This window comes from Carcharodon carcharias, chromosome 3 (genome assembly GCF_017639515.1).
Source record: "Carcharodon carcharias isolate sCarCar2 chromosome 3, sCarCar2.pri, whole genome shotgun sequence".
In the NCBI taxonomy this organism is placed as follows: Eukaryota; Metazoa; Chordata; class Chondrichthyes; order Lamniformes; family Lamnidae; genus Carcharodon; species Carcharodon carcharias.
In genome coordinates this window covers 5,157,169-5,182,968 of record NC_054469.1, presented here as the reverse complement: position 1 = coordinate 5,182,968, position 25,800 = coordinate 5,157,169, and the positions used below count along the sequence as shown (strand labels likewise).

Here is a 25,800-nt window from a genome sequence, read left to right as displayed (position 1 = left end):
TGCAGCACTCCCTCAGTACTGACCCTCCGACAGTGCATCACTCCCTCAGTACTGACCCTCTGACAGTGCGGCACTCCCTCAGTACTGACCCTCTGACAGTGCAGCACTCCCTCAGTACTGACCCTCCGACAGTGCATCACTCCCTCAGTACTGACCCTCTGACAGTGCAGTACTCCCTCAGTACTGACCCTCTGACAGTGCAGTACTCCCTTAGTACTGACCCTCTGACAGTGCAGTACTCCCTCAGTACTGACCCTCTGACAGTGCAGCACTCCCTCAGTACTGACCCTCTGACAGTGCAGCACTCCCTCAGTACTGACCATCTGACAGTGCAGCACTCCCTCAGTACTGACCCTCTGACAGTGCAGCACTCCCTCAGTACTGACCTTCTGACAGTGCAGCACTCCCTCAGTACTGACCCTCTGACAGTGCAGTACTCCCTCAGTACTGACCCTCTGACAGTGCAGCACTCCCTCAGTACTGACCCTCTGACAGTGCAGCACTCCCTCAGTACTGACCCTCTGACAGTGCAGTACTCCCTCAGTACTGACCATCTGACAATGCAGCACTCCTTCAGTACTGACCCTCTGACAGTGCAGCACTCCCTCAGTACTGACCCTCTGACAGTGCAGCACTCCCTCAGTACTGACCCTCTGACAGTGCAGCACTCCCTCAGTACTGACCATCTGACAGTGCAGCACTCCCTCAGTACTGACCCTCTGACAGTGCAGCACTCCCTCAGTACTGACCTTCTGACAGTGCAGCACTCCCTCAGTACTGACCCTCTGACAGTGCAGCACTCCCTCAGTACTGACCCTCTGACAGTGCAGTACTCCCTCAGTACTGACCATCTGACAATGCAGCACTCCTTCAGTACTGACCCTCTGACAGTGCAGCACTCCCTCAGTACTGCTCTCTGTGTGTCAGACTGCAGTATTTAGTTAAGTGTCCGGATTGGGGTTTCCTCTGACGACTTTATGACCCTGAAGCGAGAGTCTTATCCACTGTGCTGGAGCTGACACAGGAGAATCTTCAGGTGAACGTGTAAAGAACATTAAACTGGATAAACCTGCTACCTGTTTATTGACTATCTCTCTCCTCATTAAGGACAGCGCCTGAACCATCTCCCAAACATTCGCCAGGTGAACAATCCCAACTTCTCTCAGCAATTCCAAAAAAGCTCCGTTCACCCTCCTGCACGCTGCCTGTCCAGCATCTTACAGGCACAAGCTGGGAGTGGGAATGGACAGGACAGGCCTTATATTTGGATTTGAGGATGAATCGGGGAATCCCAGGTCAGGGGGACACGGAGATCGGAAGGTGAGACGAGTGTGTGTCACGGGGGGGTGGGGAGCTGCCACTCACTGTGCGATGGTGATGCTTCGCTGGATGTACTCCAGACTGTGAGGAACATCCTTCATCAGATTCCACACAATTCCCAGATTCAGGTAGAGTCCTGCCCGCATACTCTTCAGGTCCAGCGCTGAGAGTTTATAAACGTTGGAACCTGCTGGGAATAAAAAAGCTGTCTTAAAGAACATGCCGAAACAGGTTTGCTGCTTTGACCTCCGGCTGGGGGGGCAGGGGGGTTATGAAGCCAGCGGCACTGCGCTAAATACTCCACCACGGCAACCTGCATTTATATAGCGCCCTTAACGTAGAAATACAACCCCTGGTGCCTCACAGAAGCCAAATTTGACACCGATCCAAGTTCGACTATACGAGGATAGGTGACCAAACGTCTGGGCGAGGAGAGTCTGAAAGGTGGGAAGGTGAGTTGGGAGGTGGAGAGGTGCGGAGAGGGATGACAGAGGGTGGAGCCCTGGCAACTGGAGGAACACACACCGCACCCACCCCCCCCCCCCCCACCCCCCACCAACAAAGATGGAGCGATTAAAATCCGGGATGTGGTGGACATGTGGTGGAATGGTTCCAACGCAGGAGGAGGCCATTTGGCCGATCACGGCCCTGCTGGCTCTCTGCAAGACCACCTCACCTCGCCCCACTCTTCCCTCCCTCCTTTTCTCCGGAACCCCCGTCAATTACTTCCTCGATCCGATGGGGCCTCCAACGTTAGAACTGCAGAAGCTCAAGAGGCGACAGAGGGTAGCGAGGCTGAGGGAGATGACAGAGGTAAACATCAGGCCAAACAGCAAAGCTCAAACACTTCTTACCTTCCAGTTTCTCATCCAAAACCTCCATGCTTTTCACAAAGGCCTTCTGGGCTTCTTGGAGGGCTCTTCTCGATCGGTCACTTTCGTGCCTGAACAAGTAACTCCGGCCAATCAGCATCCAGGCTCGCTGCTCATCGGCGTAATTGGCAATCGATTGAGCCAATTCCAAAAATGCTCGGTGATGCTAAGCAAGAAGGAATGGACACATCACCTCAGGAAGTCGACTAAAAAACATGCAACCAATACAGAAATGTACCTTCAACATTCACTCCCTCCACCATCGACACACAGCAGCAGCAGTGTGTGTACCATCTACAAGGTGCGCTGCAGGAACTCACCAAGGCTCCTCAGACAACATCATCCAAACCCACAGCCACTGACATCTAGCAGGACAAGGGCAGCAGATAGATGGGAACACCGTCACCAGGAAGTTCCCCTCCAAGTCACTCACCATCCTGACTTGGAAATATATCGCTGTTCCTTCACTGTCGCTGGGTCAAAATCCTGGAACTCCCTCCCTAACAGCACTGTGGGTGTACCTACATCTTGTAGATGGTACACACTGCTGCTGCTGTGCGTCGGTGGTGGAGGGAGTGAATGTTTGTGGATGTGGTGCCAACCAAGCGGGGCTGCTTTGTCCTGGATGGTGTTGAGCTTCTTGAGCGTTGTGGGAGCTGCACACATCCAGGCAAGTGGACATACATATGAGCAAGGAGCAGGAGTAGGCCATTCAGCCCCTCAAGCCTGCTCCGCTATTTAATAAAATCATGGCTGATCTGATAGTAACCTGAAACCCACCTACTGCCGATAACCTATCACTCCCTTGCTTACCAAGAATCTATCCTTCTCTGCTTTAAAAATATTCAAAGTCTCTGCTTCCACCACCTTTTCAGGAAGAGAGTTCCAAAGACTCACAACCCTCTGAGTGAAACAATTTCACCTCATCTCTGACTTAAATGAGCGACCCATTATTTTTAAACAGTGACCCCTAGTTCTAGATTCTCCCACAAGAGGAAACACTCTCCCCACACCCACCCTGTCCAGACCCCTCAGGATCTTAAAGGTTTCAATCGAGTCGCCTCTTACTCTTCTAAACTCCAGTGGGTACAAGCCAAACCTGTCCAACCTTTCCTCATAAGACAGCCCACCCATTCCTGGTATTAGCCTGGTAAACCTTCTCTGAACTGTTTCCAACGCATTTACATCCTTCCTTAAATAAGGAGACCAGTAATGTACACAATACTCCAGATGTGATCTCACCAGTGCCCTGTACAACTGAAGCATAACCTCCCTACTTTTGTAATCAATTCCCCTCGCAATAAATGATAACATTCAATTAGCTTCCCTAATTACCCACTGTACCTGCACACTAACCTTTTGTGATTCATGCACTAGGACACCCAGATCCCTCTGAATATCAGAGCTCTGCAAATCTCTCACCATTTAGATAAAAGGCTTTTCTTTTATTCTTCCTGCCAAAATGTACAATTTCACATTTTCCCACATTAAACTCCATCTGCCATGACTTTCCCCACTCACTTAACCTATCTATATCTGTTTGTAGCCTCCTTATGGCCTCTTCACAACTTAGTTTCCTACCTATCTTTGTGTTATCAGCAAATTCGGAAACCATCTCTTCAATCCCTTCATCCAAGTCATTTATATAAATTGTAAAGAGTTGAGGCCCCAGCATTGATCCCTGTGACCACTCGCCACATCCTGCCAACCAGGAAATGACCCATTTATGCTAACTCTCTGCTTCCTGTTAGCTAGTCAATCTTCTATCCATGATAATATGTTACCCCCTATACCATGAAAGTTTATTTCCTGCAATAACCTTTGATGTGGCACTTTATCAAATGCCTTCTGGAAATCTAAGTACAGAACATCCACCAATTCCCCTTTATCCACAGCACATGTGACTCCTTCAAAGAACCCCAATAAATTGGTTAAACATGATTTCCCTTTCACAAAACCATGTTGACTCTGCCTAATGACCTTGAGCTGAACCAAGTGCCCTGCTATGGCTTCTTTAATAATAATAGCTAACATTTTCTCTGGGACAGATGTTAGGCTAACTGACCTGTAGTTTCCCACTTTCTGTCTCCCTCCCTTTTTGAATAATGGAGTTACATTTGTTATCTTCCAATCTCATGGGGCCTTCTCTGAATCTAGGGTATTTCGGAAAATTAAATGTGAAGAGGTTTAGGGAATTGAGATAGTTTAAGTAAGTTATATTGACATTTGTGAGTGTAGGAATGAGTTTTAGCTTTACAGATTCAGTTTGATTTGTATTTCTGCATCTGTGTGTTAAGAAGGGTCAAATGGAGTTTTAGTTTCACTTTAAAAGGTGCTTACATTTCTGATGAGGTGTTTTATGACTCCTAAAGAAAAGGTAAACATACCAGGGTAGAAGAATTGAACTGTTGCCTAGCAACAGAGAGCCAGAGAGGCAGGTCCTTCCCACAGGCACAGAAGAAGAGAAACAGCAGTTGTTTTGGAAGCTGTTTGAGTGCAGTTGATTCTGAAAGCTGCTGCCGGGAGAGACTGGAGCAAAGGGGACAGAGAGCCAATCCCAAGCTAAAGCAAAACCCCCAAAATCCAGGGGAGCGGAAGAGGGGAAAGTCCAAAGACCTTCCAGACAAAGGAAGGACAGGAACCTGGGGAAGGTTCTGTTAAGCGCAGTTAAGAGTGAGGGGCAGAGAGAAAGGCTCCAAGCTTCAGATTTAAAGAGACAAAAGCTGCAGAAAGCAGATTTAAAGCGAAAACAGCTTGCAAGAGGCAAGAAGGTCTAGAGAGACAACTGAAGGTCCGCAATTCTTTGCTATGGGCATGTGAAGCAGTGGTGTACTGTTGACAGCCGAGTCAGCGAGAGAGAGTATGTGAAGGAAAGCTTGAACGCATGTGGCTATCCGGGGAGAGGAGCATCGGAAGGAGAGTTCGAAACCCTGGAGCTAAACCCTTACGGAAGGCATCTGAGAGAAAGCGCTGGTTTGGGAGAAGATTCCAAAGTGAGTTCTTCGAGAGTAGAGATTGGAAACCCTCATGTGAAGGATGCAATTCAGAGGCCGGTTGGCTCACAGTGTGACAAGTGTCTCGGGGGAGTTGATGAGGGATCCATAGCATCTGGTTGGAGGTGGCATCAGTCACTTGGCTTCAGAGGGTGGTGTGTCTGACCACAGGCCGCCTATTGGTACATGGACTGTGCACTTACTGTGAACATTAAAGTACAAGATAGATTTTGTAACTTGTGTTATCCTTATAAATCTGTATATATCTGCAAAGGTATAGCTGTGGCTGAAGGAGTATCACCTTTTCTAGTTGAATAAATGCTTTATTCTTTCATTAATAGTTCATCAGCTGATTCCTGTGACTCTGTTCAGTTGCTACTCTCCACCTTTTTAAACAAACAAATGGAAGTTTGGATCTATTAAGCTGGGTTCCACCCTGGGATCAGGCTTACCCAGGGATAATCTCAGCTGGGATCATAACAAGAGTATCCCATCACACTGGTTCTGGCCCAGCGGATGGGAAATGCCGAGCTGCTCAAATCCCAGAGGGCAACTTGAAGCAGCTGCCACAACTGTTTTGAAATTTGTATTTTATTTCGAGATGTGTGCCTTGAATTCAGTAGTAATAAGTCCACCTAGTCTTAGAGAATTAGAAAAATACTAAACTAAGCATTTATTAATAAAAGTAAAGATTTTAAGCACATACATAGGTCTACGAATTACTACTATAATAACTCCTAAATCCCCTAATTAATCTGGCTTCCAGTTACACCTCCATTAAGCCAACAGTAAAACAAAGCAGATTTCAACAGATCCAGGCAAAGCAAACAATACCCTGGACAGTATATTCAAAGTGAAATCTCTTAGCTTTGGTTCCTGTAGACAGCAACTTGATGCGCAAAGGCTTTTCACACTTGTTAGATCTTAGAATACCTGCTCACTTACACATAACCTCATCTCCTTTATATGTGTTTCTCCCCTTTTCAGTGTAAGTTCCATTGTTCCAATATGTCTTTGTAACTTTACTTTTCTCATATTATAAATCTTTCATATTATCAGTAACCTTTGGGAAAAATAAACACACTGTTTGGCTTAGCTTCTATGGCTAGGTGTAACATCTTACCATCTCTTTGAAATTCAAACTAACCTAATTCATCTAAAAATGCAAAGTTTCCTCATGCCTCACGTTCTAAAACTTCGGCCATGTTTACATATTTAGCATTTCAATCCTAGCTTCTCTTCTGATAACTCAAATGTTCCAGACCAGCTGTCTGCAATTCAATTAACAATCCCTCCCACCACACACACATCCACATCACGAAACTAATCCAAACCCCGCTATTAACCCACCTTTACAATAAATCACTATTATATTAAGAAAATTATTATATTTCCATGACACACTCATAACTTATGCCTTGTAGATAGTGGACAGTCTTTGGGGAGTCAGGAGGTGAGTTACTCATTGCAGGATTCCTAGACTCTGACCTGCTCTGGTAGCCTCAGTATTTATATGGTTAATCCAGTTCAGTTTCTGGTCAATGGTAACCCCCAGGATGTTGATAGTGGGGGATTCAGTGATGGTAATGCCATTGAATGTCAAGGAGCGATGGTTGGATTCTCTCTTGTTGGAAATGGTCATTACCTGGCACTTGTGTGGCGTGAATGTTACTTGTCAGCCCAAGCCTGGATACTGTCCATGATTTGCTGCATTTGGACATGGACTGCTTCAGTATCTGAGGAGTTGTGAATGGTGCTAAACATTGTGTAATTATCAGTGAACATCCCCACTTCTGATCTTATGATGGAAGGAAGGTCATTGATGAAGCAGCTGAAGATGGTTGGGCCGAGGACACTACCCTGAGGAACTCCTGCAGTGATGTCCTGGAGCTGAGATGACTGACCTCCAGCATCCACAACCATCTTCCTTTGTGCTGGGTATGACTCCAACCAGCGGAGAGTTTTCCCCCGATTCCCATTGACTCCAGTTTTGCTAGGGCTCCTTGATGCCACACTCGATCAAATGCTGCCTTGATGTCAAGGGCAGTCACTCTCACCTCACCTCGGGAGTTCAGCTCTTTTGTCCATGTTTGAACCAAGGCTGTAATGAGGTCAGGAACTGAGTGGCCCTGGCAGAACCCAAACTGGGCATCAGTGAGCAGGTTATTGCTAAGCAAGTGCTGCTTAATAGCACTGTTGATGACCCCTTTCATTACTTTACTGATGATGAAGAGTAGACTGATGGGACGGTAATTGGCCGGGTTGGATTTGTCTTGCTTTTTGTGTACAGGACATACCTGGGCAATTTTCCACATAGACGGGTAGATGCCAGTGTTGTAGCTGTACTGGAACAGCTTGGCTAGGGGTGTGGCAAGTTCTGGAGCACAAGTCTTCAGTACTATTGCTGGAATATTGTCAGGGCCCATAGTCTTTGCAGTATCCAGTGCCTTCAGCTGTTTCTTGTTATCACGTGGAGTGAATCGAATTGGCTGAAGACTGGCATCTGTGATGCTGGGGACCTCTGGAGGAGGCTGAGATGGATCATCCACTCGGCACTTCTGGCTGAAGATTGTAGCAAATGCTTCAGCCTTATCTTTTGCACTGATGTGCTGGGCTCCTCCATCATTGAGGATGGGGATATTTGTGGAGCCTCCTCTTCCAGTGAGTTGTTTAATTGTCCACCACCATTCACAACTGGATGTGGCAGGGTTGCAGAGCTTAGATTTGATTTATTGGTTGTGGGATCGCTTAGCTCTGTCTATCACTTGCTGCTTATGCTGTCTGGCACACGAGTAGTCCTGTGTTATAGCTTCACCAGGTTGACACCTCATTTTTAGGTATGCCTGGTGCTGCTCCTGACATGCCCTCCTGCTCTCTTCATTGAACCAGGGTTGATCCACTGGCTTGATGGTAATGGTAGAGTGGGGTATATGCCAGGCCATGAGGTTACAGATTGTGTTGGAGTACAATTCTGCTGCTGCTGATGGCCCACAGCACCTCATGGATGCCCATTCTTGAGTTGCTAGATCTGTTCGAAATCTATCCCATTTAGCACGGTGGTAGAGGCACACAACACGATGGAGGGCATCCTCAATGTGAAGGAGGGAATTCGTCTCCACAATGACTGTGCGGTGGTCACTCCTACCAATACTGTCATGGACAAATAGAACTGCAGCAGGCAGGTTGGTGAGGATGAGGTCAAGTATGTTTTTCCCTCTTGTTGGTTCCCTCACCACCTGCTGCAGACCCAGTCTAGCAGCTATGTCCTTTAGGATTCGGCCAGCTCGGTCAGTAGTGGTGCTAGTGAGCCACTCTTGGTGATGGACATTGAAGACCCCACCCAGAGTACATTCTGTGCCCTTGCCACCCTCAGTGCTTCCTCCAATATGGAGGGGGCACTGATTCATCAGCTGAGGGAGGGCGGTACGTGGTAATCAGCAGGAGGTTTCCTTGTCCATGTTTGACCTGATGCTATGAGACTTCATGGGGTCTGGAGTTGATGTTGAGGACTCCCAGGGTAACTCCCTCCTGACTCTATACCACTGTGCCGTCACCTCTGCTGGGTCTGTCCTGCCGGTGGGACAGGACATACCCAGGGACGGTGATGGTGGTGTCTGGGACATTATCTGTAAGGTACGATTCTGAATGGATGACTATGTCAGGCTGTTGCTTGACTGGTCTGAGAGACAATTTTGGCACAGCCCCCAGATGTTAGTAAGGAGAGCTTTACAGGGTTGACAGGGCTGAGATTGCTGTTGTTGTTTCTGGTGCCTAAGTTGATGCCGGGTGGTCCGTCCGGTTTCATTCCTTTTTATTAGCTTGTTAGCCATTTGCTACAAAAGGGCAGTTAGGGGTCAATGACATTGCTGTGGGTCGGGGGTCACATGTAGACCAGACCAGGTAAGGAGAGCATTAGTGAACCAGATGGGCTTTTACAACAATTATTTCATCAGATATTGAATATTCCAGATTTATCTTCCCCTCCCTTGAATTCAAATTCCACTACCTGGCGTGGTGGGATTTGAACCCTGGTCCCCGGAGAATTACCCTGGGTCTCTGGAGGGTTACAGCAGTGACAACACCACACCACACTGTCACCTCTCTCTACTTAACTAACAAGGGAATCAGGGGTTGGCAGGAAAGAGGAGTTGAGGCCACAATCAGATCGGCCATGATCATAATGAATAGCGGAGTAGACTCGAGGGGCCGAATGGCCTACTCCTGATTCTTAAATGCCTACGCATGTACTTTTTGTTTTTATTCCAGATTTCCAACATCCGCACAATTTAAAAAAAAAATTCTCTTAAAAGGAGGTTGTACTCTGTCTACAGACACCGGGAAGGGGTAATGGCGGGGGTGGGGGGGTGGTGGTGGGCAGTGAGCAGGAGGGGGATCCGTTCCCCGAAAAGACTCGGAAACCCGCTCCAGGAAACCCGCTGGGGGGGGTCACACATCAGAGGCTGAAGACTACACTTAGCCCAGGAGCAGAGAGAAATAACCTCACCAGAGTTTTGAAGGTAAGATTGCAGTTTCTATCCTTTCCGCTAATAACTCTTCCGTTCTCCAGCCCCTCACGTTTCACAAAGTTCCTTCCCCCTTCACTGCAGGCTCTACACACTTGCACCTCCCATCCCCTCGCCACTCCCCGCTCCGCACCCAGGCTCCCCTGCGTCTCCACCTTACCTCCAGGGAAGACTCCCAGTTCCCGAGTTCTAGGAAACATTCGCCGATCATCCGATGCTCAAGCCCACAGCCTATCACATCTTGCCGCTTTTCCAACAAATGCAAGGCCTGTTTGTGTTCCTGAATAGCTGTCTCAAACTGACCTGTCAGGTATCGAGAGAGAGAGAGAGAGAGAGAGAGAGAGAGAGGACATAAGAACATGAGAAATAGGAGCAGGAATTAGACCATTCGGCCCCTCAAGCCTGTCCTGCCTTTCAATAAGATCATGGCTGATCTTCCCCAGGCCTCAGCCCCTCTTTCGTGCCAGCTCCTCATAGCCCTCCACTCCCCCAGATTTCCAAAATCTATCTACCTCCTCTTTAAATACTTTCAGTGATCTGGCCTCTATAACTCTCTGGGGTAGAGAATTCCAGACATTCACTGCCCTCTGGGAGAAGAAATTCCTTCGTATCTCAGTATTAATTGAGCGTCCCCTTGTCCTGAAACTATGTTCCCTAGTTCGAGATTCCCCCACGAGTGGAAACATCGTCTCAACATCTACCCTGTCAAGCCCCCTCAGAATCTTGTACGTTTCAGTAAGATCACCCCTCATTCTTCTAAACTCAAATGAATAACTGGGGGAGGTGGAGGTGTAGTGGTATTGTCACTGTGCTGGTAATCCAGAGACCCAGGGTAATGTGCTGGGGACCTGAGTTTGAATCCCACACGGCAAATAGTGAAATTTGAATTCAATTAAAAAAATCCTGGACTTAAAACTCTAGCGATGACCAAGAAACCACTGTCATAAAAACCTATCTGGGTCACTAATGTCCTTTAGGGAAGGAAATCTGCTGTCCTTACCTGGTCTGGCCTAAATGTGACTGTTGACTCTTAAATGCCCTCTGAACAAGGGCAATTAGGGATAGGCAGTAAATGCTGACCTAGCCAGCAACGCCTACATCCCATGAACGAATGAATAAAAAATAATGAAGGCCTAACCTGTTTAGCCATTCTTGATAAGTCAACCCCTTCATCCCAGGAATCAGCCTAGTGAATCTCTGTTGAACTGCCTCCAATGCCAGAATAACCTTTCCTAAATACGGGGACCAAAACTGTCCACAGTGCTCCAGGTGCGGCCTCACCAACACCCTGTACAGTTGTAACAAGACTTCCCTATTTTTAAACTCCAACCCCCTAGTGAAACAGGCCAAAATTCCATTTGCCTTAAGTACTTGCTGCACCTGCATGCTAACATTTTGTGTTTCATGCACAAGAACACCCAGATCCCTCTGTGCTGCACTTTTTTGGAGTCTCTCTCCATTTAAATAATAGTCTGCCTTTTGATTCTTCCTACCAAAGTGCATGACCTCACACTTTCCTACATTAAACTCCATCTGCCAAGTTTTCTCCCACTCACTCAACCTGTCTATATCCCCGTGCAGATTCCTTATGTCCCCATCACAACATGCCTTCCCGCCTATTTTTGTAATATCAGCAAATTTGGATACATTACACTCTGCCCCCTCCTCCAAGTCATTAATATAGATAGTAAATAATTGAGGCCCCAGGACTGATCCTTGTGGCACTCCACTAGTTATGTCTTTCCAACCTGAAAAAGACCCATTAATGCTGACTCTCTGTCTTCTGTGTTTAAACCAATCCTCAATCCACCCTGATACATTGCCCCCAATACTGTGAGCTCTTATCTTGTGCAATAACCTTTTATGTGGCACCTTAATGAATGCCTTCTGGAAATCCAAATTCAGTACATCTACTGGTTCCCCTTTATCAACTCTGCTTGTTATATCCTCAAAGAGCTCTAACATATTTGTCAAACATGATTTCCCTTTCACAAAACCATGTTGACTCTGTTTGATTGTGTTAAGCTTTTCTAAATTTCCTGCTATTTCTGCTTTAATATTGGACTCTAGTATTTTCCCAACGACAGCTGTTAGACATTTGGAGAGAGAGTGTGAGAGAGGGAATGACTGAGGGAGAGAGAGTGTAGCATTAGGTTTGGAAAGATTAATATGTGGGATTGTGTAAATAGCACCTCCCATAATGATGATGTAAGAGAACACAGGACAAGGAGAGGAGGGGGAGAATGTTCTCCCTCTGTAGACAGATGCCCGTAGTATTTGGAACTAAACAGAAGAGCTGCCAGTTATAATAGAAATAAATAAGTATGATCTGATAACCATTACAGGGACATGGCTGCAGAATGATATAGATTGGGACCTGAATATTGAAGAGTAGGTGACATTTCAGGAAGGACAGGAAACTGGGAAAAGGCAGAGTTAATTAATGATGGTATTAGCACATTAGTTAAAGAGGAGAAGTGTGAAATATTAGATACTCTAAGCATAATGAGAGAGGAAGTACTGGAGCGACTGGCATCCTGGAATGTGGATAAATCACCAGGGCCACGTGCATTGTAACAGACTGTTAGAGGAAGCCAGGGAAGAAATAGTGGATGCTCTGAGGATCATTTTGTGATTGTATGTGAGACTTAATGTGTTTCCTTCCTTAAATTGTCATTTGTGTGTGTAGTTCAGCATTTTAGAGTTGAAAGCGCCATGTTAGATTAAAGGAAAAGTATAGTCAAACATTCCAAAGTTTTGAGTATAAGGTTTGAGTTTGTGATTTCTGGCAAAAATCGCAATTTGAAGGTATTGTAAAGATAAAACAGGGTTTGTCTTTGTTTGAGATGAACCAACCTTTGCACCACCGCCTAGCAGACTTATCACCAGCTTCCAAGCTGATTGGGATTGATACATACGAGTTTCATTAACTCATACGAGTTTAAAACAAAACGGCAAAAACACACAGTCTAGGCGGTTCCAATAGAAAAAATGGGTTTCTTTTGAAGAGATGAATTAAATAGGAAAGGAAAGCTGCATTCCAACAGCACTGTAATTTGAATTTGGGACAATTTTGAGATGTAAAGTGCAGTTTAGAAGGTTACTTTCGAATATCTGGGCTGCTATCCAAGATAAAGAATGTGTCGATAAACATTTGGGGCTTTTAACTTGGACACAAATTAATACACATGAGAAAGAGGTAGTTTTAACTCTGATGGTGTAAATTACAGTTCTTACAAGGTTTAAAATTTGAAGTTTGGTTCCTGATCCGTTCTCAAAAGGGAATTTTCATTTTAAAAGGTTTGACAACAATTGGCACTAATTCAAATGCTGCAAGCTTCTGTATTTGTAAAGTCTGTTCCCAAAATATGAAGCTAAGCTCAAGACCTTGACAAAGTCTGGCAGAAATCCAATTTTTGACCAAGTTAATGAATCTGAGATAATTCTAAAAGAAATGGGTCAGACACAAATTATTGGGTTACTTTTGAGATGATAAAATGTTGTTTGAGAAGATAAGGAAGACCATAAGACATAGGAGCAGAAATTAGGCCATTCGGCCCATCGAGCCTGCTCGGCCATTCAATCATGGCTGATAAGTTTCTCAACCCCATTCTCCCACCTTCTCCCCGTAACCTTTGACCCCCTTACCAATCAAGAACCTATCTATCTCGGTCTTAAATACAGTCAATGACCTGGCCTCCACAGCCTTCTGTGGCAATGAATTCCATAGATTCACCACTCTCTGGCTAAAGAAGTTTCTCCTCATCTCTGTTCTATAAGGTCTTCCCTTTACTCTGAGGCTGTGCCCTCGGGTCCTAGTCTCTCCTACTAATGGAAACATCTTCCCCACGTCCACTCTATCCAGGCCTTTCAGTATTCTGTAAGCAAAACATGTCAATGTCTGATTTCTGTTTTAAAACTGTTATGGGAATACTTTACTGGACTGTAGAGTCTCTCCAGACAACCTGAACAAGATAAGATGATAGCTGTTGTCTGTGTAAAATGGTGTGTTAAGTAGGAGAAAGAGTTAGGGAAAGAGGACACAATATACAAGCTGTTTTAAGGGAAATGAATTTGATAATCTGGCCATCAACTGAGACATTGGAACCGCACAGAGGGAGATAAGCAAAGATCTAGAGACAGAGATCCCCATTGACATGGAATAGCTAATATGGCCTAATGAGTAAGGAAACATCTTAAACGATCAAGACAATAGAGAATCTTAGGACGATCATAGTCAGGAAATAAAAACCTTGGAGGTAAAACCATGTGGAATCTTTAGTTCAGGTAAATGAAAGGTGAGGAGAAATAATACTTAACAACAAGATGGATACAGGCAAAGGGAAAGCTGGGAAAAGGCTAAATAGATGTATTACTGACTATATTACTGTGCCTGCGAGCTACAAAAAGTAAGGCCACAGGATTAACACCGTGATGACAGACAGAGTTAAGCAGTTCCCAGAGACACTCGTCACTGGAAGTGAAGATACTGAGCCATTGAAAGCTAGGATAGGAAGGTGCACTGTGGAGTTGTGTAGACAGCTTAAGGGATTGAGGTTCGATGTGGGACAGCAGCAGGAGACAGTGGACTGGAAAGAGCGGAGGGTGTCTACCCACATGGATTCAGATCAGGGAACACATTTCACAGGAAGAGTCATTAAAGATTAAACAGAAATTCCACATTCCCGATCACCCACAGAGCTCGGGAATGGTGGGAAGGATGAACCGAACTTTAAAAACGTCAACAGTAAAAGCAATTCCAGAGACAGGGAACAGCCCAATATTCTAATGCGCCTTAGAGCTTCCCCAAACAGGACCACCAGGTTCACCCCATTTGAACTAATGACAAGGAGAGCAATGCAGTTACCCGAGGGGAGGGAGATGTAGGAGTACTAAAAGGAAGGGAGCAAGACTATGTGAGGGAAATGAGTAAGCAACTGCATGAGTTAAGGAAGGAAGTCAGGAACCGACAGGTGATTAAGGACATGGAAACAGACAAATCTGAAGAGCAACAGTGGACTTCCACCACCCCCCCCAAGTGGGGAATAAGGCGATGGTCAAGGTGAGCCCAGAGTGAACAGACATGGACCATACGAGGTAACTATGACAGGTGATACGTGGACACTTCTAGATATGAGAACGGGAAGTAAATGGAGGCATTACACACAGTTAAGGATACATGACAATTGACCAAGTGGTAACCCGGAGAACGGGAGCCGATGTTAATGTCTCCACAGATCTACGATCCTGGATGTGGATGTATTAGTACTGGTAACAAGGTCAGGGATCATCACTGCTCATCCCACACCACAGGAGGGACTCTGGTACAGCATGGACAGTGCAGAATGGAACACACAACGGGGAATGATAAATGTAACAGTAGGAGAACAAGTGCTTTTGAATTGTAGTAAGGGTTTGATTCAGATCAGGCGTGGGAGGTCCACCCAGAAGAGAAGATTAGTACCGCTACCCAGTCCCCTCCCACATCTACTTCCACAGTCCAAGTAGAGATAACTGAAGTCCCTCAAACCACACCGACTAACCCACCTTGTCCGACCATGCATCCAGGACTGACGAATGGTTTGGTACTGGTTAATCAGAAGTTCTGTATGATAATGTACACCACGAGCTGGTACCCGGAGTCTTGAACATATGCGGAGTTGCCTTGCCTCGGTGGTGCTCAACTCATATTCGAGCACCATATACGGCTGGAATGGGCCAGCTGGTGACTGAAGCATCTCAGTTCAATGGCGAGAGGCGATCAGGATTGGGAGGGAACCGCGCTACGATATTCAATAAAGGGACATCAATGGTTAATTCTATTGACCTGGCAACTGTTGACCAGGAGGTCCAGACCTTGACCTCCAAACTACAGGAAATTTTAGAATGGGAACAGGGAATTCACAATACCCAATTAAACACAGACCAGGACAGGACACGGTTAATTCAAAACCTGACTACCGTGCTCAAAGGTCATGCAGGGACTATCATTAAATTGATCGGGATAGGGAAGATATTTCAGATGAAATGAGCAGAAATGGTGTTTGCAGCACCTATGGATCCTGGGCACTGGAACAAGCCCGAGAGAATTTAAGATAGTTTAACGAAGGGATAGTTCATTTATGGGTATTTAATGAATATTTATTTAATCTTTCACCACATAAGGATCATGACTTGACCAGTTTCCAGCTCAGAGGTTTAACACACGTATATAGAATGAATGTTGAATGTATAGTATATAATAATATGCTAATAGGCATTGTATTAGTAATACCTGTCATACCTATGTCAACACCCAGCAGGACATTATATAGAGTAGAAAATATTGGGGTTTATACGGGGGGATTACTATATTAAGCACCACAATATTCCACCATACGCAGTAGACAGAGAAGGGATCACATTAGAAGGGTGTAGTATAGAAGCCACCGCAGTAGTATATGCACACCCAATATATGAGACAGAGGAAGCAAAGTGTGGATTTAAAGCAGCAGCAAACTGTCCAATGGAAACTATATGGGCTGCTAAAGAACTGACCCATGTTGCATATACAGGGAATGGGAGATACTGTATCACCACATGGCAGGAAAGAATCCTGTACTGGAGCAACCGGATATGCTCCATCCACAATCATTCGGTGTGCCTACACCCACAGGTGCTGGCAAGGGCGGGGTAGGTGGAACTGGTTGAAATATACAAGTGAGGAATGACTACTATTCAGGTCGTGGAAAACCTTAAAGATAACCTGAAACAGTATCTGAACCAGTTCTCCTACGAAAGTCCCTTATTACCAGAGCACCTCACCGCGATTCGGAGACAGGCTCAACAAATATACAGAACTTACTATACACTGCAGCAACAGATTAGAGCCTTAAAGGAGGATATCGAACAAATAGATTCTTCCACATGGTGGGAGGACCTGTGAAATTGGGGCTCAAATGTACAGATACACCTGTGGATTCGGATTATCTCCCATGCTCTGGTTGTGATTCAGTTAATATTAGTTATATGTTTAACATACTTGATTCATCATACCTGAAGGTGGCAAAAGAGATGGCGCTGGGAGAGTTTTAACAGGTGGAGAAGAAATTTAGTCAGCCTGAGGCCTGAATTGAAGGGCCAGATGATACAGATGGTCTGACAGTACCTTTTACAACCCAAAGCTGGATGACTGGACAGTATCAATGGGCAGCGGTGTCTAAAGGGACGGACAGTACCACTGTAGTTGGTACCTTGGGCTAGGCCAAGGGCCAAAAGGGGGGACTGTTAGGGGGATGATAGTAAGTAAGAGTTTATGGTCAGGGAGAATTCATTATAAGGGAATGAATTAATTAAATTAGAATCTACAGGCAGGTCAGCGCAAACCAGTATATCAACAGTTAAACAGTTAAACCAGATGAACTTTGTACACCCGCAGGGCTTGCAATCACCAGACTGGACATGAAGGAATTAAAAATAAGATACATTGGGTGTCCTGGGAGTCCGACTGGAGACTTAGGTTGGAAAACAACTAAGATTAAGTGTGCTCTTCATCAGAAAGGGGAAGGACAGATGGTCCCAGCTTAGACAGGAGGGAAGGTCTCTGCCTGGGTGAAAAGTGGGATGTACCTGATGCCAGTGATGGATGTGATCAGTAAAGTATAAATATGCTGAACACTTGTAATTTAACAGTGGGCTTGAGATGGCTCTCTCCTTGCAATTGCTCGAATAAATGATCGTGACCTGTACCTGAGACTCCTGTGGTTCGTTCTTAGCTCAAAGACACCACAACAATAATTATTTCAACCTGAGGAGCGATACGACCATTCTAGATGGGATAGATTTTGAACTGATCGAGCAACTCAAGACAGTGCATGAGGTGCTGTGGGTCATCATCAGCAGCAGAATTGTACTCAAACACAATCTGTAACCTCATGCCCGGCATATCCCCGACTCTACCATTACCATCAAGCCTGGGGATCAACCCTGGTTCAGTGAAGAGTGCAGGAGGGCATGTCAGGAGCAGCACCAGGCATACCTAAAAATGAGGTGTCAACCTGGTGAAGATGCGACACAGGACAACTTGCGTGCCAAACAGCATAAGCAATGGACAGAGCTAAGCGATCCCACAATCTAAGCTCTGCAGTCCTGCCACATCCAGTTGTGAATGGTGGTGGACAATTAAACAACTCACTGGAGGAGCAGGATTCACAAATATCCCCATCCTCAATGATGGAGGAGCCCAGCACCGCAGTGCAAAAGATAAATACACAGAAGAGCCAGAAGTGCTGAGTGGATGATCCATCTCGGCCTCATCTGGAGGTCCCCAGCATCACAGATGTCAGTCCTCAGGCAATTTAATTCACTCCACGTGATACCAAGAAACAGCTGAAGACACTGGATACTGCAAAGGCTATGGGCCCTGACAATATTCCAGCAATAGTACTGAAGACTTGTGCTCCAGAACTTGCTGCACCCCTAGCCAAGCTGTTCCAGTACAGCTACAACACTGGCACCTACCCGGCTATGTGCAAAATTCCCCAGGTATGTCCTGTACACAAAAAGCAGGACAAATCCAACCCGGCCAATTACACCCCATCAGTCTACTCTCCATCATCAGTAAAGTAATGGAAGGGGTCATCAACAGTGTTATCAAGTGGCACTTGCTTAGCAATAACCTGCCCACTGATGCCCAGTTTGAGTTCCACCAGGGTCACTCATTACAGCCTTGGTTCAAACATGGACAAAAGAGCTGAACTCCTGAGGTGAGGTGAGATTGAATGCCCTTGACATCAAGGCTGCATTTGACTGAGTGTGGCATCTATTGGATGCACTGCAGGATTTCACCAAGGTTCCTTAGGCAGCACCTTCCAAACCCATGACCACTACCATCTAGAAGGACAAGGGCAGCAGATAGATGGGAACACCACCACCTGGAAGTTCCCCTCCAAGTCACTCACCATCCTGACTTGGAAATATATCACCATTCCTTCACTGTCACTGGGTCAAAATCCTGGAACTCCCTCCCTAACAGCACTGTGGGTGTACCTACACCACATGGACTGCAGCGGTTCAAGAAGGCAGCACACCACCACCTTCTCAAGGGCAACTAGGGATGGACAATAAATGCTGGGCCCAGCCAGCGAAGCTCACATCCCGTGAAAGAATTTTTAAAATGCAATAAATTATGGAAAGTGGCAAATTCAACAAAGGGTCCAGAAAGCAGTAGATGCTTTTATTAAAGGCTGTTTGAAGGATGCGAGTATGGAAACCTAAAAACAGTATTAACACCAGACCACATTGTAGTGGAATTCAATGTAGTGGAGACCACATTGAATCAGGAAGAGCTTGTGTAGACCTCAACCCTATCAGGACAGTGGAAGAAATCAATCAGCAAGAATCCAAGGGGGTCTTCAGAAATGAATCCCTGGAACTATCCAACTGCAATGAAGATCTGGATAGCGACTTCAGCGCTGACTTTTTGACACTCTTCCCAGAGATTGATAGTCCCGCCATTTTGCTGGATGTCCAGGAAGGGCAGGCAGGGAGTCCATTCACTCAGAACAAATGCATAGCAGGATCACAGAGTCACACAGTGCAGAAAAGGCCCTTCGGCCCATCGAGTCTGCACCGACATGTGAGAAACACCTGACCTACCTACCTAATCCCATTTACCAGCACTTGGCCCAAAGCCTTGAATGTTATGAAGTGCCAAGTGCTCATCCAGGTACTTTTTAAAGGATGTGAGGCAACCCGCCTCCACCACCCACCCAGGAAGTGCATTGCAGACCATCACCACCCTCAGGTTAGAACACTTTTCCCTCACATTTCCCTCTACACTTCCTGCCCCTCAGCTTGAGCTTATGCCCCTTTGACTGACCCTTAAACTAAGGGGAACAGCTGCTCCCTATCCACCCTGTCCATGCCCCTCATAATCTTGTACACCTCGATCAGGTCGCCCCTCAGTCTTCTCTGCTCCAACGAAAACAACCCAAGTCTATCCAACCTCTCTTCATAACTTAAATGTTTCATCCCAGGTGACATCCTGGTGAATCTCCTCTGCACCCTCTCCAGTGCAGGAGGATAAACAGGAGAATGAGGGTGATCACTCATCACTCTGTAGGATTGCTTCAAAAGTGTAAGGTGAAAATCTGGTGACGAAATACTCTGTTCAAATACCAGATTCAGCCACTGGTGGTGACCTCCTTGAAAGTATATCTACATTTATCCACTAAAAGTGGTCATCAAGGGTGCCAAAGAAGTCAAAACCCAAACACGGAACCAAGCCTGCAATGTCCCCCCTCTTCCTCATGGGAAGAAAGGCAAAGCATTGATGAACCAGGTCTGCTGGATTTTGAGGAAGCCAAGACATTGATCAGGTGAATTCCTCACCGCTCTCCATCCTATCCAAAGAATTACTTCCAGGGTTGGAAGAGCAGGTCTATCCGGAAGTTCAAAAACCCGACACTGCAAGGAATCCGAGGAAAGGCAGGAAAAGCTAAAGAAAGGAAAGAGGGCAAACCCAGGAAGCAAGGATAAGGAGCATGCAAAGCACAAAGAGAGGGATAAACCTGCAAAATCAAATAACGTGAGAGGGAAATGTGATGGAGGAAAGTATAACAGCAAAGAGAGAAAGAAAGGGATCAAGTTTGGATCCAGAAGACAGACCAAGGAAAAGGAGTGATAGTGCAGAGAGATGAAGAGGCCAAGAGCAGATTGAGAGTGAGAGACGGAAAGAGAGAGAGAGAGAGAGAGAGAAACAGAGGGGATTGAAAGACAGCGAGTGGGAGATAGAGTGATTGAGGGAGAGAGAGAGAGGCTGAGAGGGGATTGAGAGAGCCTGTGAGACAGAGGATTGAGAGTGTGAGAGAATGATTGAGAAAGAGTTTGACTGAGTGAGAATGAGAGAGAAAGATAGAGGCAGAGTGAGAGAGAGAGAGAGAGAAAGTGAGAGCACAGAAGAACAGGAGGAGTAGACCACTGGGCCCATCGAGCCTGCTCCGCCGTTCAATACAATTATGGCTGATCAAGGGCTTCAACTCCATTTTCACACCCACTCCCCATATCCCTTAAATTCTCAAGAGACCAAAAATCTGTCTATCCCAGCCTTAAATATATTCAACGATGGGACACCCACAAGCCCCTGGGTGGAGAATTCCAAAGAGTCACAACCCTTTGAGTGAAGTAATTTCTCCTTATCACAGGCCTAAATGATCGGCCCCTCATCCTGAGACTGTGCCCCCATGTTTTAGATTCCCCGACCAATGGAAACAATCTCTCAGGGTCCACCCTGTCAAACCCCTCAGAATCTTGTAGGTTTCAATGAGATTGCCTCTCATTCTTTGAAACTCCAGAGAATTTAAGTTGAAGTGAACTGGGATACGAGGCTCAGGGATAGATCAACCGGGAAGCAGTGGCAGATATTTAAGGGGATATTTCAGAATACTCAGAGTAAGTATTTTCCTACTATAAAGAGAAATTCTAAGGGGAGGACCCACCATCCATGGTTAACTAAAGAAATTAAGGAAAGCACCAAACTTAAGGAAAAAGCAAATAACTGCACAAAGATGAGTGGCAGCTCAGGTGATTGGTCAGAACATAAAGAATGGCAGAGAATGACTGAAAGGTTAATCAGGAGAAAGGAATTAGAGTATGAGAGGAAGCTAGCTAGAAATGTAAAAATGGATAACAAGAGTTTCTACAGGTACTTAAAAAGGAAAAGAGTAAGGGTGTTGGTCCTCTAGAGAGTGAGAATGGGGACTTAATAGTCAATAATAAGGAAATGCCAGATGAAATGAACAAACATTTTGCTTCTGACTTCACTGTAAAGGATACAAAAACATTCCAGAAATCGCTGTAAATCAGGAGGTGGAAGGGAGAGAGGAACTTGGTGAAATTACAATCACTAGGGAAGCAGTACTGAGCTGGTTGGAGTCATACCTAGCACAAAGAAAGATGGTTGAGGTTGTTGGAGGTCAGTCATCTCAGCTCCAGGACATCACTGCAGGAGTTCCTCAGGGTAATGTCCTCGGACCAACCATCTTCAGCTGCTTCATCAATGACCTTCCTCCCATCATAAGATCAGAAGTGGGGATGTTCGCTGATGATTGCACAATGTTCAGCACCATTCACGCCTCCTCAGATACTGAAGCAGTCCCATGTCCAAATGCAGCAAGACCTGGACAATATCCAGACTTGGGCTGACAAGTGGCAAGTAACATTCGCACCACACAAGTGCCAGGCAATGACCATCTCCAACAAGAGAGAATCCAACCATCGCCCCTTGACATTCAATGGCATTACCATCACTGAATCCCCCAATATCAACATCCTGGGGATTACCATTGACCAGAAACTGAACTGGACTAGCCATATAAATACAATGGCTACAAGAGCAGGTCAGAGGCTGGGAATCCTGCGACGAGTAACTCACCTCCTGACTCCCCATAGGCACAAGTCAGGAGTGTGATGGAATACTCCCAACTTGCCTGGATGAGTGCAGCTCCCACAACACTCAAGAAGCAGCCCCGCTTTATTGACACCACATCCACAAACATTCACTCCCTCCACTCCGACACACAGTATCAGCAGTGTGTGTACCATCTACAAGATGCACTGCAGGAATTCACCAAGGCTCCTTAGGCAGCACCTTCCAAACCCATGTCCACCACCATCTAGAAGGACAGGGGCAGCAGATAGGTGGGAACACCACCACCTGGAAATTCCCCTCCAAGTAACTCACCAACCTCACTTGGAAATATATCAGCTGTTCCTTCACTGTCACTGAGTCAAAATCCTGGAACTCCCTCCCTAACAGCACTGTGGGTATACCTACACCATATGGACTGCAGCGGCTCAAGAAGGCAGCTCACCACCATCTTCTCAAGGGGCAATTAGGGTTGGGCAATAAATGCTGGCCCAGCCAGTGAAGCCCACATCCTGTGAATGAATAAAACAAAAACTGATGGAGCTGTGGGCTGACAAGTCTCTGGGTCCTGATGGACTCATCCAAGGGTCTTAAAAGAGGTGGATAATGAGATCGTATTGGTATTAATTTTCCAAAATTCCCTAGATTCTGGAAAAGTTTCATCAGGCTGGAAAGTAGGAAATTCAAGAAGGGAGGGAGGCAGGAAACCAGAAACTATAGACCAGTTAGCATGATGTCTGTGGTGGGGAAGTTGTTAGAAGTGATAATTAAGGAGGTTATGGTTGGGCAATTAGAAGAGCTCAAGGCAATAGGAAAGAGTCAGCGTGGTTTTGTGAAAGGAAAACCATGTTCAACCAATTTATTGGAGGTTTTTGAAGGAGTCACATGCACTGTGGTTAAAGGGAAGCCTGGGGTTTCCAGCAGGCATTGGATAAGGTGCCACAACAAAGGTTATTGTGGAAAATAAAAGCGCATGGAGCAGGGGGTAACATATTAGCTTGGACAAAAGGTTGGCTGGTTGGCAGGGAATAGACTATGCATAAATGGGTCTTTTTCTGATTGACAGGATGTGACGAGTGGAGTCCCACAGGGTCTGTACTGGGACCCCAACTTTTTACAATTTACATCAATGACTTAGATGAGGGGGGTGAAGACATGGTGGCTAAATTTACAGATGACACAAAGATAGGTAGGAAAGTATGTTGTGAAGTGGACAGGAGGAGGTTGCAGATGGACATAGATAGGTTGAGTAAGTGGGCAAAGATCTGACAAATGGAGTTTAAGGTGGGAAAATGTGAAGCTGTTCACTTTGGCAGGAAGAATAAAAAAGCAGAGTATTACTTAGATGGAGAACGGCTGCAGAATTCTGAGCTGCAGAGGGATCTAGATGTTCTAGCATACAGGTCACAAAACATTAGTATGCAGGTACAGCAAGTAATTAAGAAGGCTAATGGAATGTTATCTTTCATTACGAGAGGGATTGAACATAAAAGTAAGGACATTATGCTTCAGTTATACAGGGCATTAGTGAGACCGCACCTCGAATACTGTGTGCAGCTGGTCTCCTTATTGAAGGAAGGATGTAAATGCATTTGAGGTGGTTCAGAGGAGGGTTACTAGATTGATACCTGGAATGAGTGGGTTGTCTTATGAGGAAAGGTTGGACAGACTGGGCTTGTTTCCACTGGAGTTTAGAAGAGTGAGTTATGACGTGATTGATGTATATAAGATCCTGAATGGCCTTACATAGGAACAGAGGGATGTAGGAACAAGAGAAGGCCATTCAGCCCATTGAGCCTGCTCTGCCATTCAATATGATCAAGGCTGATCGAACACTTCAATGCCTTTTACCCACATTATCCCCATAACACTTTACATTATTGTTAATCAGAATCTATCAATCCCTACCTTAAACATACTCACTGACTGAGCTTCCACAGCCTCTGGGGTAGAGAATCCCAAAGATTCACAACCCTCTGAGTAAAGACATTTCTCCTCATCTCGGTCCTAAGTGGCTTCCCCCTTATTTTGAGATTGTGTCCCCTGGTTCTAAACTCCCCAACCAGGGGAAACATCTGACCTGCATCTAGCCTCTCTATCCCTTTAAGGATTTTGTAGGTTTCAATGAGATCACCTCTCATTCTTCGAAACTCTGGAGAATACAGGCCCAGTTTCCCCAATCTCTCTTCATAAGACAGTCCCACCATCCCTGGAACAAGTCTGGTGAACCTTCGTTGCACTCCATGTATGGCAATAACGTCCTTTCTGAGGTAAGGGGACCAAATCTGCACACAATATTCCAGGTGTGGTCTAACCAAGCTTCTGAACAATTGAAGCAAGACTTCACTACTCCTGTATAGAATTTTGGAAGATGATCACCAATGCATCCACTATCTGTGTAGCAACCTATATCAACACCCTGGGATGCAGAATATCAGGTCCTGGGGATGTATCAACTGTCAGTCCCATTAATTTCTCCAGTACAACCTTCTCACTTATTCTAATTGCCTTTAACTCCTCATTCTCACTGGCCGCTGGGTCTCTAAATCTTGGAGATTTCCTGTATCTTCCTCAATGAAGACAGACACAAAGTAATCAGTTACTGTCTCTGCCATTTCTCTATTCCCCATTATGAATTCTCCTGACTCTGCCTGTAATGGACCCACATTTGGCTTAGCCAAAAGCTTCCTTTTTACATAGCAGCTCTCCCTCAGTACTGACCCTCTGACAGTGCAGCACTCCCTCAGTGCTGACCCTCTGACAGTGCAGCACTCCCTCAGTACTGACCCTCTGACAGTGCAGTGCTCCCTCAGTACTGACCCTCTGACAGTGCAGCGCTCGCTCAGTACTGAACCTCTGACAGTGCAGCACTCCCTCAGTACTGACCCTCTGACAGTGCAGCACTCCCTCAGTACTGACCCTCTGACAGTGCAGCACTCCCTCAGTACTGACCCTCTGACAGTGCAGCACTCCCTCAGTACTACACTGCTGTAACAGACTAGAAAGCGTCCTTGAGTCTCTGAAGTGGGACTGATCCTTCACAGCAACATGACCTGACAGTTTACAAGCTCCCCACCTCGGACCCACACTGACCATTCTTGCTGTAGGACTTGCCCAGCTGATGGCAGACGTCAGCCATTCTCTTTGTCCTGTTTTTCTTCTCAGCCTTTAGTTTTGATTCCTGAAGCCCTGCAAAATATTAACAAGAGGGGAGACTAAACCACCCTGAAAGAGAAAAAAATCCCACACCTTATATACTTAAGAGATCTGTAATCACTGAACGTGAACAGTTTTAGAACCAAGTAACTTACTGAGACAGTTTGGAGGGAGTGTTTGATGGGGACAGTGTAGAGGGAGCTGTACTCTGTATCTAACCCCGTGCTGTACCTGTCCTGGGAGTGTTTGATGGGGTCAGTGTAGAGGGAGATTTACTCTGTATCTAACCCCGTGCTGTATCTGTCCTGGGAGTGTTTGATGGGGACAGTGTAGAGGAAGCTTTACTCTGTATCTAACGCTGTGCTGTACCTGTCCTGGGAGTGTTTGATGGGGACAGTGTAGAGGGAGATTTACTCTGTATCTAACCCCATGCTGTACCTGTCCTGGGAGTGTTTGATGGGGACAGTGTAGAGGGAGCTGTACTCTGTATCTAACCCCGTGCTGTACCTGTCCTGGGAGTGTTTGATGGG

General features: G+C 45.9%; 1 protein-coding gene across 1 annotated transcript in view; it reads right to left on the bottom strand.

Moving 5' to 3' along the window:
- Positions 1-25,303, bottom strand: part of LOC121275770 (tonsoku-like protein) — a 92,998-nt gene extending 67,695 nt beyond the window's left edge. Inside the window, exons 1-4 of the mRNA XM_041183377.1 lie at positions 25,208-25,303; positions 9,869-10,011; positions 2,175-2,358; positions 1,366-1,507 (exon numbers count right to left, since the gene is read on the bottom strand). Coding sequence (XP_041039311.1) covers positions 1,366-1,507; positions 2,175-2,358; positions 9,869-10,011; positions 25,208-25,253 — 515 coding nt within the window. The 5' untranslated portion in view covers positions 25,254-25,303. The remainder of the gene's footprint in view (positions 1-1,365; positions 1,508-2,174; positions 2,359-9,868; positions 10,012-25,207) is intronic.
- Between the last annotated feature and the right edge of the window lie 497 nt (positions 25,304-25,800).